At 35.2% G+C, this 13,710-nt stretch overlaps 1 protein-coding gene across 2 annotated transcripts in view; it reads left to right on the top strand.

The window, feature by feature from the left end:
* LOC118199900 (diacylglycerol lipase-alpha-like) overlaps positions 1-13,710 on the top strand; it is a 62,816-nt gene that overhangs the window by 16,943 nt on the left and 32,163 nt on the right. The window contains exons 4-5 of one of the 2 annotated variants that reach the window (XM_035371766.2): positions 3,407-3,566; positions 8,159-8,299. In XM_035371766.2, coding sequence (XP_035227657.1) covers positions 3,407-3,566; positions 8,159-8,299 — 301 coding nt within the window. The remainder of the gene's footprint in view (positions 1-3,406; positions 3,567-8,158; positions 8,300-13,710) is intronic. The other variant, XM_035371767.2, reaches the window with a different exon arrangement.

Below are 13,710 nucleotides of genomic sequence, written 5' to 3'. Positions count from 1 at the left end.
GAGCAGCATGAAATTGATAAACAGATTTCGGAACGGTTAGATAAACATAGGATATACCTTTATCCATTTTTTGTAGCAATTCGTTTTTTGTTTGATGGACATCGAAACATACTTTCGTTTTCTAGATTCTTTGGGAGCTCCAGCATCGGAAATTCTATTTGACATAATCGAAAGTTCAAGCTTACTGTTATAAAATTGCTCTTACAGTCTGAAAAAAATAATAAGCCGGATCCAATTCGAAGATTAAGGAACAACACAATCATCAACATTAACTGAAATAGATAATTAGATAATTTTAGCTTATACCGTCCGTTATACATTAAACGCGCACGCGAAAACGTATTCTGCGCTTGCTCAGATGCATATGCGTAGTCGTAAATGTCTTGCGCGCACGTGTAAAACGCCTATGAGCATGTGTCAACATGGCGCATGCGCAGAAAGATTTTAGCTTTGAGGTGTGGATTATAGATCATTCCGGATTATGGGTGTCTGAATTAACGACTTTTGACTTTACAGATCACGAGAAAACACGTAAAACAGAGATGTATCTGACAGATACAGCGGGCCCAATGCCACAAGATTCAAGACGCGCCCGACGGAATGTTAAAAATGTGACTGCATAATTTATTAAGAGGGGAACGAATCCCTTTAAATCTTCGTTTACTCACCAGTCAGTCAAAGTTTTATTTTCCATTCATTCCGAATCGTACGGAAACTTAAGGTTAATCTTACCACCAGCAGCCATTTTATGGTGTACAGCACAAAATAACCATCATCCAATGCAGAAATAAGCCCTAAGAAATAGTTTCCCAACAATCAAAATCACCGTAGTCATGCATTACAACCAATCATGTCATAATAGGGTTTCCAAAACATTTATCATAAAATACTCGGGTCAGCATAGATGAAACAACAATTTAGTGATAATAAAATAAAACTTGGCAAGGGTACCCTAAAATATAGACTACCCATTCAAATATATAACTAATTATTCTGTTATAAGCCTCAGCTGTGCATAAAATGTTAAGTTCAACAGTAGATTTTCTGTGGCATATCTGAAATTGGAAACATTCAAAGACTGTCAAGCGTATGTGAGATAGAACAGAGTGTGTTTTGTAGAAGAATTTTTATTTATTTGATTCCATTTTTGTGTTCAATTTGAGAATGAAGCAACATATAAACAGGAAATTTACAGGACATGTTCACTAAATAGTTCTCTAATGAATGCGGCATAGAAGGTTTCTTTACAAGACAAACATGAATTACAACAAAAAAATTGCACCCTTGGCAGAGAAATCCAGTCTTGGAGAAACAATATATCATAGATATTTTTAGGAAAAATGGGGCGGTAACATTACAAAAATGGGTTCTAAAAAGGAATATGGCCACCCCTAGCTGCAATACATTGGTGGTAGCAGCGTTCTATGCTGTCAATTAAGTTGTCGGTCAGTGAAATGGGAAGCAACGACCAGACATGGAGTAATTCTTGTTCAAAGCTCATCTAACAGCTTTGGAGGAGGACTTAAAGCAGCAACCTGTCTCCCAAGGTAGTCCCAAAAATGCTGTATCGGATTCAGTTCAGGGGTTGGATTGAGTTGGCTGTTCCATCCACTCCAAACCCTGACCCTCAAGATATTCTTTAGTTACTCGAGCTCGGTGCTGTCATGCATTGTTGTCCATCAGAAGAAATCCAGGAACAATAGCAGTGGCATATGAGTGGACATATTGATAAAGGATCTCTTCTCGATATCTCACACCAATAAAAGTTCCTCCATGCCAGCCCAAACCATTATTCCACCACCTTAGTAACTGTGTCTTTCCACAATGTGGGATTCGTTGTATCTAGTGCATTGTTCCCTCCAGATCAGCTGATGACATGAATCACTCTCCAATGTGAACCTGGACTCATCTGGAAAGAGAACAAATGCCCATTGTTGACTGGTCCAGAAGACATATTTTTTTGCCCTACATAAACAGGCACTTCTGTATCCTCGGGTCAATGGGACACAAAAAAATGGTCGCCTTGCATACAGACCTGTATTGTGCAGGTGTCTGCTCACTGCAGTAACTGAGATTCTTGTTCCTGTTACCACTAAATGATCTGCCATGATCTGAGTCACAGTAATGTTAATCCTCCTTTATTCCGAAAGAGCTAAGTAAACAGTCTTGTGCAGATGCTGTAACTCTAGATCTGCCTGGAGCATGTCCTCTAGACACAGAATCTTTGGATTCAAACTGATTCCATAATCAAACCGCACTATGAGAGACATTGAGACATCTAGCAGCATCAGCTTTTGACATCCCCATTTCCATCTATCCAATTGCCCGCCACCTCAATGAATCGGGCAAACAACTTCTCCTGAACATTGATAGACTCTTCTGGATATTCTCCACGAAACTGTAATAACAACTAAATTTCAACACTCGTGAACAAAAATTGCAATTTTTGCATTTTTTTTTTCTCCAACTCCTTCCTGTGTAAGTATTCATTTCTATAAAATAAAAGTGGTAGCTATTGTTTTTGCATACATTTTCTTAAACTTCGTTACTGTCATGCATATGAACTGTGAATTTAAACGTTACTGGTTTATTTGTAATGGTGAGCTGTGAAAAACATGCTGTTCCCTTACTTTTGGAGGGCAGTATATTCAAAGCTAGCTAAGTAAATTTTTATTGTTGATCAATGAGAAACATTTTTGATATTTTAGGTAATCTTTCAGGTTTCAGAAGCTTAATAAAAATATCAAGAATTAAAAATAATAAAACTAAATATGTAAAAATATAAACCTTCTGAAATGAACCACTTTTGTATTATGAAACATTAAAAATATTAAATAACTTTTAACAGTTGTGTTCTTATACTGACATAAAAATGTTCCTAACCCACAGGGGAGACAGACATTTTTCACTGTTATTTATCATACAATTCTCTTTTTTTATATGTTCCATACTGAATATGCCAAAAAATAGGCTGAGTGTAGAATTCTTTTGTTTTTTCCTGTGTTTATTATGAATATGAACCAATTTTCCTCAAAGTCATCCATTAATACAACCCTTCCTTAAATTCTGCTGTGCTGCCTGGTACCTCCGTAAATTCTAAAAATTTCATCACCCGTAAATTCTACTGCCCAATGCCACTCCTAAATTCTACAAATTCAGCCATCTGCAATATAAATTAGAAGTTTGCTTTACATAATTTTATCTTGCATATATATATGTATTAATATAAAAATGGTATATGCTATTGAGGTCTTCTTTTAGTATAATGAATAATAAAGAGCAGTCTGAGTTATTTTGTTCAAAATTTTAAATTGTGTACATCTATGTAATTAAAATTTTTGAATGAAAATTGTTAACTTAATAGAAAATTTGCAGTAATTGAAAGTAACTTTTTTTATTTTAACAGGTTGGTCGCTGCTTCAGCTATAATTTGGTTAAAGAATGATAACTGCCTTGATTCAGTGCTTGGCAATTATTTTATGTATGCTATTTTTGGAGACCTTATAGGCACATCTTTCCTTTCTATAGCATTAGCTATTACAAGCAGTAGAGGCTCTGTTCTTGAAGTAAGTTTTCGTAACTAAGATATATAACCCATCCTTTATTAAATAATCTAAAAACTGTGAAAAAAAATTGTGAGCTTTAAGCTGATATGGAAATTATCATTTTTTATTAATAAAATTCCATTCTGATGTTAGTTTAAATGTGTATAAATTTGTAATCTGAATGATTTTTAAGTATAATATCTAATATAATTTTTAATATCTAAAGTAAGTACAGGGTGATCAGCAATTAAGCCCTGATTTCAAAATTAAATATCTCTACAACAAAAATCGATAGAATTATGCGGTAAACTGTACATTTATCAGCAAAACTGTAAAAATGGTGTACAAAAGTTTAGAAAATTTAGTTACGAAAATCATTTACAGATGGCGCTCTGCTCTGAAGACTCTTTCTCTGAAAGGAGTAAAAAAAATTTGTTAAAAAAATTAAGTGAAGCAGCCTTTGCAATAAAAATACATTTTTTTCAAAATGTTCACCATTCAAAACAATGAGGTGGCGTAAACGAACAATGAAATTTGACATCACGTCTTGCAATGTCTCGACAGAAATCACATGCAACACCAATCAACGATTCAAGCTCATCTAGAGTAGCAGGATTGTTTCGATAGACAGCGTCTTTCAATGCGCCCCACAAAAAGAAGTCACAAGGACTCAGATCAGGAGAATATGGAGGCCAAGCTATTCCTGTGTCAGTAAATTGAGGATAATCTAATGCAATTATTCTATTCCCAAAGTATTCATTAAGAAAGTGAAAAACTATTTTTTCGATGTGGTCGAGCCCCATATTGCAGGAACCAGTCAATACCTGGTCGATCCTCCAACGCTAGTTGAGTGCTGACAAATTGTTCCAGTAGTTATCGTTTCTTGTACGAAAAAGGGACCCATAATGCCTCTGGCGCATACCGCAGCCCATGCCATTAACTTTAGGTGAATGCAGTGCTTTTCCTTCACACAAATGAGGATTTTCGGTACCCCAAAATCTCCAATTTTGTTTATTAACGATTCCATTCAAATGAAAATGTGCCTCATCTGTGAACCAGATGCAGCTCACAATAAATCTCTTGTTGTCAATCATTGTTAGAATCTGATTCGCAAAATCAACCCTTTGTTGTACAGCTTTCATGGGTATGGCCTGATGACTTTGGATTTTGTATGGAAACAGCCGTAGGCTATTTTTAAATATTTTTTGTGTGCTCGTGTACTTCAAACCTGTCTCTGATGCAATCCGCTGGATGCTTTTCCTAGGATTTTGCTGAACAAATCCAGAAACTTTGGCTGCATTTTCAGGGGTGACTATAGTTTGCTTAGGCCCAACATTCCCCGTTTGATCATCAGCCACGCTGCCAGTCCATTCGAATTTCACGAAGAGCATGCGAATGATTTTCGCATCGGATCCAACTGGAACATTGAATCGGTTTTGAAAACTGTGACATGTTGCCATAGGACTGTGTTCTAATCGGTGAAATTCTAGAACCAAAATACACGTTGTTCAATGGAATACATTATTTCACTTTCTACACTAGCATCTTTTCACTACCCAACAGTTGTACTGATCACTTTTGACTTTTAAGGACATTTTAAAGGCTATTCATAGGTCATTGCGATTAGAGCGCCATCTGTTAATGATTTTCATAACTAAGTTTTATAAACTTTTGTACACTATTTTTTCAATTTTGCTAATAAACATACAGTTTACCGCATAATTCTATCGATCTTTGTTGTAGAGATATTTAATTTTGAAATCAGGGCTTATTTGCTGATCACCCTGTATAATATCTAATGCAAGTATAATATCTAAACTACAAATTAAACTCAGCGGCACAACCAGTCCTTAGAGAGCCATGACCAGCAGTGCTCTGATATCTGCCTTCTAAACCGTTGTCTCCGGGGTGCTTGTGGATCATAGCCTGGACAAGTGGTCAGCTTGTCCCAGGGCCTCCGGTGTTTAGTCCTTAAGTGAACTTGGTACTCATTTTATTGACCCACTACAAGGATGAAAGGCTGAGTCATCCTTGCCCAGCCTGAGGATCGAATCCTGGACATGTGGTGCTGCTGTCCGGTGCACTATCCACTGCGCAACTGGGCCTAAGCATGATATCTAATGTAAATTATTTTTACATATGATGATAACCGAAAATGTTAATTGTCCATTACATTAAAAATTTTAATTAATTTTGGGAATGAAAATGTAAATATTGTAAAATGTAATATTTTCAGGTGCTTTCTGATAATCCTCACTCCCCACCAAACAATGAGTATTCAGTGACTAGTGTTTTACCCAGCCAATGAACCAAAGGCAAGAGACATTTTCACAAACAATTTCACAAACAGGACAATAAAAATCCCACAAAGAAGCAACTAGTCAATGGAATTTAAAAAACTAGAAACATTGCTAATGAATGTACCTTTTTTTCAGAAATACTTCTGTAATTTTTTTGGTGCTGTTTTTCTCCCTACCAGAAACACCAGAAAATTGCACAAATTTAGCATTGCACACCAGCTAACAATAAATAAAGCAAATGGCTATTGTAAATGAAATACAGCTATTTTCAAACTAATTTCTGATCTGTATTCTAACACACTTTGTGCAATTTTCATAAAATTCAGTTGTTAATAAAAATATTCATTAGCTGTCAAAACTACAGACTTCTGTTATGATTTATTATGAGAAAAACAATTATACGCAATACAAAAGGAAACAATAATCAGAAAAAATATGATTGAATTTCAAAAATGAAAATAAACGTGTGGACCACTATATCATGAATATATTTTGTGACTTTTTAGCAGGGTAATCAGAAAGCACCTGTTTTTGAATACAGTCATGGGTTTACTTTTGAAGAAAAAGGCATTCCATTTAAAGCTATGTAATGAATAAGCCATTGTAATTTTTATTTATTGTTGAAGCTTGAATGTAATAATGAAAGAAAAATTTACATTTAAAAAAGTTATGGCTGCAGCTTTTAAATAATATCAATCACAATCATAAGGCTGCTAATTTTGAAGCTGTGGGAAAGAATTTGACTACAGCGCATAATTTTAATAAGACTTGTGATTAATGTAAAGTACATGCCACTTGTTAAAAATCATTGGCATGTTGATTTGCAGTTTAACTGGAAATATGTTGAAATGTTATAACCTAATGTATTTTAAAACTTATTTTTGCATCAGGCATTATATAAGATTATTCTGCATACTTTCTGTTTAGTATCTTTCTCATTTTAGAGTACTAAATTTTGTGTCTTATTATTATTTAGCTATACACTGAAGTGACAATAGTCATGGGATAGCAATATGCAAATATACAGATGGCAGTAGTATTGCATAGAAAATGTATAAATGCAAAGTGCTTTGGCAATGCTTTCATTTGTGTTCAAGTTATTCATGTGAAGAGACTTTGACATGATTATGGCCACATGATGAGAATTAACAGACTTTGAACGCGGAATGGTAGTTGGAGCTAGACGCATGGGTCATTCCATTTCGGATATCATTAGGGAATTCAACATTCCGAGATCCACAGTGTCAAGAGTGTGCTGAGAGTATCTAATTTCAGGCATAACATCCCACCATAGACAGTGCAGTGGCTGACCACCTGCACTTAACGACCGAGACCAGCGACGTCTGCGTAGAGTTGTCAATGTTCACAGACAAGCAACACTGCGTCAAATAACCGCAGAAATCAATGTGGGACATACGAGGGACGTGTTTGATAGGACAGTGCGGCGAAATTTGTCTTCCTGGGGCCATGCCAGCAGAAGACCGACTCAAGTGCCTTTACTGACAACACGACATCGCTTGCAGCGACTCTCGTGGGCTCGTGAGCATATCGGTTGGTCCCTAAACGAATGGAAAACCGTGGCTTGGTCAGATGAGTCACGATTTCAGTTGGTAAGAGCTGATAGTAGGGTTCGTGTGTGGCGCAGACCCCACAAAGCCATGGACCCAAGTTGTCAACAATGCTCTGTTCAAGCTGGTGGTGGTTCCATAATGGCCTGGACTGTTTTTACATGGCATGGACTCTGTCCTCTGGTGCAACTGAACTGATCATTGACTGGAAATGGATACCTTCAGCTACTTGGAGATCACTTACAGCCATTCATGGACTTCACATACTCAAACAACGATGGGATTTTTATGGATGACAATGCGTCATGTCACCGGGCCACAATTGTTCAGGATTGGTTAGAAGAACATTCTGGACAATTCCAGTGAATGATCTGGCCACCTAGATCGCCCGACATGAATTCCATCGAACATTTATGGGACATCATCGAGAGGTCAGTTCGTGCCCAAAACCCTGCACCGTCAACACTTTCACAATTATGGACATCTATAGAGGCAGCATGGCTCAATATTCCTGCAGGAGACTTCCAACGACTTGTTGAGTCCATGCCACATTGAGTTGTTGCACTTTGCCGGGCAAAAGGAGGACCGACAAAATATTAGGAGGTATCCCATGACTTTTGTCACTTCAGTGTATAGTTTAATCGACTTATCTTTTTAATTGGGACTACATGTCTTATTAACATGTGTTTTAGTCAATGCAGTAGTTTAAATCTTATATAATCATTTTTATAATGTTTGTTTTCAGAAAGAAAAGCGAAAATTTGTAGCAAAATTGTTATACTTAAAGCTGCTTATGGTGTTTATTGATTGTGCACTAGCGTCATATGGTGTTTGGCTCTTTGTATATATGGAAAGCTTCTGTACACAAAAAGAACATTTTATTAAGGTAAAATTCTGTCAAAACATACAGTGGATGGACAAAAATATGGAAACACCTTGTGAAATGCATGTTTGAAAAGAAATATTGATTTTAATTAAATATGCAGGTGGCGCTGGCGTTTTTGACTACTGACGCCACCTATACAACTTCGTAAATGTGCTAAACAGTTCAGTTGTTGTGGGAGTACTGTTATGTGAGGTTGTCATTGCATTATGTCAGAGTTAACAGACTTCGAACGTGGGCAAATTGTTGGAGCACATATGGTAGGTGCTTCCGTAAGCAAGGTAGCCGAGGTGTTTAGTGTTTCAAGAGTACTGTATCGAAGATTTATTCCGCATATTTGAAATCCGGAAAAACATCATCTGCTAAATCACAGCGCGGACGAAAGTGTGTCCTGAGTGATCGTGAAATACGATCATTAAGGGCAATTGTGACGAAAAATAAGAAGACCACAGCTGCAAAAGTTACTGCTGAAATGAATGTTGTGTTACCGAACCCTGTGAGTACCAAAACAATTAGAAGGGAGCTTCATAAACAGGGAATTGCTGGCCGTGCTGCAATTGAGAAGCCACTCATCAGTGATGCTAATGCCCGTAACAGGAAAAGGTGGTGTTTAAGTCATAAAGCCTGAACTATAGAGCAGTGGAAGCGAGTAATATGGTCTGACGAGTCTTCTTTCACACTGTTTCCCACTTCTGGCCGAGTTTACGTCTGGAGAACGCCATCTCAAGCCTATAATACAGACTGCTTGTTGCCAGAGAGACTGCTTGTTGCCAGTTGTTGAGTGAAACATGGCGGGGGTTCTGTTATGGTTTGGGCAGCCATATCGTGGTTCTCTGCTAGCCCCATGATAACTGTGTCAGGGCACATGACTGCCAAGACTTATGTGAACTTTTTGGCCGATCAAGTTCATCCCATGGTACAAACTTTGTTCCCCCGATGGTGATGGTGTCTTCCAAGATGACAAAGCCCCTGTTCACACAGCTCACATTGTCCAGGACTGGTTTTCTGAGCACGAGGATGAGTTGTCCCATCTCCCCTGGCCACCACAGTCACCAGACCTGAATATTATCGAACCTTTGTGGCCTACATTGGAACGGAAAGTGTGTTCTCATTATCCACCGCCAATATCGTTATCTGAACTTGCCACCGTTTTGCAGGAAGAATGGTATAATATTCCCTTGGCAAACATACAGGAACTGTATTTATCCATTCCGAGAAGACTGCAAGCTGTTTTGGATGCCAGCGGGTTTCCTACATCATATTAAGCAAAGAAACATGTTTTTTTAAAAGTGTTTCCATATTTTTGTCCAACCCCTGTATCTAATATAGTTAATTTCTTTTATATTCTGGAATTTTTTTAAAATCATGCCATTTTCTTATTTTTATCCTGGTGAAACAGTGTCTAGAATATTAAAGCTTCATTAAAATCTTTGTACTAATAAAGTTCTTTTTATTTTGTTACATTATTTTAGCTTAAATATGTTTAAAAAATTATATTTAAATGAATTTGGTATTTTAAAGTGAGAAATTTTTATGAATAATTAATAATTGATCAGGTACATTAATCTCTAATACTGATAATTTTTACATTACATTCTATGGAAGAAAGATATTTTATGATGTATGAAGAATATTTTATTTAAATTATACTCGTATGTGCAAATTTCTAAATGTGTTTAAATATATGGAGAATTTACTATTGAATCTAGAGCATTTAATATCAAATTTTACTATGCAGCAAGCTGCCAAACAGTAACTAATGGCAATGATTTACTACAGTCAAAAGTCGTTAATTCGGACACCCATAATTCGGAATGATCTATAATCCGGACCTCAAAACTAAAAACTTTCTGCGCATCCGCCGCGTTGACACATGCGCATAGGCGTTTACGCGTGCGCGTAAGACCTTTTACGACTGTGCATATAAGTGTGCGCAAGTGCAGAATACATTTTCGCATGCGCGTTTTATGTATAATGGACGTATAAGCTAAAATTATCTAATTATCTATTTCAGTTAATGTTGATGATTGCGTTGTTCCTGAATTTTCAAATTGGATCCGGCTTATTATTTTTTGCAGATTGTAAGAGCAATTTTATAAAAGTAAGCTTAAACTTTCGATTATACCAAATAGAATTTCCGATATATATTTGTTAATATATAAAGGATCTAAAGCGAAAGTATGTTTTGAAATCCGAAATCTGTTTATCAATTTCACGCTGCTCGGCGGGGGGAACGCCGCGGCGGGCACGTAATGAATTGGAAGTTGATCTGTCAGCACTGTCCTTATCTTCAGCGCAGATGTTTTTATTTTATTTGGCTTATAATTCCTTACCAAATGTAGTATTTCATCTTGATATGCTCGGTCTTTGATATGATTTAAAACATGTTCCTCGTCATTATAATTCGCTTCCGATAGCGGAAAAGGTAACAGAGGTTATTGAAAACGAAAAAATTTCGATTGACAAATTAGTCGGTATTCTCGACATAGCAATTATAGGACTTGAACAGCGGAACTTTGTAACTGAACAAGAAATTATGTCTGTTTAATAGAATTAAAGAGAAAGTGTTATCACATGAAACGAAGCAAAACTTAAACAACTTACATTGAAAGAAATGTTTAATAAAGTAAACAAATAAATATTAAGCTTTTTCTTTTTGCAAATTTTGATACCCTTTAGATCATAATTGTTCTTTATTTCATAAATTACGGTTTCATATTTTTAATTTTAGAATTTCTGCATGCCATCTTACGAGATTTAAAATGATCTATAATCCGGAAAAATCGATAATCCAGAATCGCCGAAGTCCCGACGAGTCCGGATTAACGACTTTTGACTGTAACATATCTCAACATACTACCCTTAAAATACTAAGAAATTTCAATAAAGTCAACCCCCCTCCAACAATTTTGCACTGTTATGAATTTAAAAAGTAAACAGTCAAATAGGAATGAGTTTTATTTTAAAGCATATGAAAGTACAATAAAGATCTTTTAAATGCCATCAGAGATTAAGGATAAACATTCCCCATCCCTCTGAACAGTTCTGTGCTGTGTTGAAAAATTATGATGAACCCGGGGATCAAAGTTTCTATCATGAAGCAATTAAGCAACAAGTGCTTAATCATCACCTGTCACTTGAAATACGGGTCAGTCCATAAGTTCGTGCACATTAAGAGAATGTGTGGAATTCACTATGACACATTTACTAAAACAATACAATTTTGAACTGTTGAAACTTGTCATAATTTCACTAACATATTCAGTTCATCACCAACTTTCGTAAATATTGAACACATTTTAGTACCCACAGAAGATGAATATAGATAATCAGTACAAACGTACTATGCTACATTTTTTATTTTCTTGTGGTGAATCTGCCAGGTTTGCAGTCATAAATATTAATAGTGTGCATGGTGAACACGCTATTAGTGTAAGGACTGCCCAGGAATGGTTTTAAAAATTTTAAGTTGGAAAAAGCAGCATTGATGATGAACCCATTCAGGAGGTTTTGAACTGTTAGAACCAAATCAAACGATTAATTCAGAAGTTAATAGTGAACAACTTTGCTGTCTAAACTCAGAATTGATCAAAAAATGCCCACGAATTGTGAATATCAAGAAAGTGTTGTTTCATCATGATAATGCTAGATCGCATATGGCTCGAACAATGCTGCAAAAAATTAGTGAATTTAATTGGAAGCTTTTGCCACATCCTGCTTACTCCCCAGATATTGCCCCAAGTGATTTTCACTTATTTCGTGCCTTACAAAATTTTTTACATTTTTTTCGTGCCTTACAAAATTTTTTTAATTAAAAAAATATTCTGAACAGGATGTACACAATGAACTTTCAAGTTTTTTTGTGTCAAAACCAGAGTCTTTCTACAGCAATGGCATAAAAAAGCTGCCTGTAAGATGGCGAGACATTGCAGATAATGGAGAAAAATATATAATTGATTAAAATGTTAAATTGTATTTTTTTATATTATTTAAAAATTTACCAAAAAATTTTTACAAATTTATGGACTCACCCAATATAAGCAAATGTGTTGCCAATGAATTAGTTGTGCAACATCCGAAAAAAAGAAGTATTTATTTTATTACATCATTATATTTTGTGTTATGCATTGGTTACAGCGCAGAATGAAAGTTAAATTATAAAACATTCCGTGATTTAGAAAAAGAGAGTAAATAATAGTACCAATTGTTTAAACATATAACTAATGATAAACATTAGTATCTCACATATGACTGAAAGACAAAACATCAACTTAAAAATTTGCTTCATTCACAGAAACTTCAGCTCAGAAATCTTGAGTCATGTTGATAGTAATTTTGTTAGTAGGTAGTAGTGTGCAAAGAATTCTTATCTGAAGGATAGGCAGAAAATTTCCATATTCTGCAAAATAGTAATTGATTTCTGTTTTAATATATTTGAATACTATTCTGTTTTAATGCATTTGAAAACAGTTTAATGCATTAGAGGAGAAAATTGTCAGCAACATGATAATGTCATGTCATGTATGTAAACTTCACTATGCAATTTATTATTAAAAAAAATATGCACTTGGTAAATTTACATCCCCTAAATTGAAATTTTTCTTTGAACAGCATAACTTTGAGAACATTTCAAAAATTCATAGAAACATATAATAGGGAAGTTAAATGACATTCTAACAGTAACTTCTAGAAAGTACCCAAAATCTTGTAAATAGGCAAAAAAATGTATAGTATTAGAAAGAATGTGTATACAGTCAAAAGTCGTTTATCCGGACTTGTCGGGACTTCGGCAATTCCGAATTATAGATCATCAGTTTAAATCTGGTAAGATGGCATGCAGAAATTACAAAATTAAAAATATGAAACCGTAATTTATGAAATAAAGAACAATTATGATTTAAAGGGTATCAAAATTTACAAAAAGAAAAAGCTTAATATTTATTTGTTTACTTTATTAAACATTTCTTTCAATGTAAGTTGTTTAAGTTGCTTCGTTTCATGTGATAATACTTTCTCTTTAATTCTATTAAACAGACATAATTTCTTGTTCAGTTACAAAGTTCCGCTGTTCAAGTCCTATAATTGCTGTGTCGAGAATACCGACTAATTTGTCAATCAAAATTTTTTCGTTTTCAATAACCTCTGATACTTTCTTCGCTATTGGAAGCGAATTATAATGACGAGGAATTTGATTTAAATCATATTAGAGACGGAGTACATAGATGAAACACTACATTTAGTAAGGAATTATAAGCCAAATGAAATAAAAACATCTGCTCTAAAGATAAGGATAGTGCTGACAGATCAACTTCCAATTCATTGCAAATGCAATCTGCAACATTAACTGAATTAGATAATTTTAGCTTAGCTTATACCGTCCGTTATACATTAAACGCGCATGTGTAAACGTTTTA

The sequence above is a fragment of the Stegodyphus dumicola genome, chromosome 2, assembly GCF_044657685.1.
Source record: "Stegodyphus dumicola isolate Sdum_Otavi_A_Nest chromosome 2, ASM4465768v1".
Lineage (NCBI taxonomy): Eukaryota > Metazoa > Arthropoda > Arachnida > Araneae > Eresidae > Stegodyphus > Stegodyphus dumicola.
Note: the sequence above shows the minus strand (reverse complement) of the source record. Positions and strands in the feature narration are given on the sequence as shown.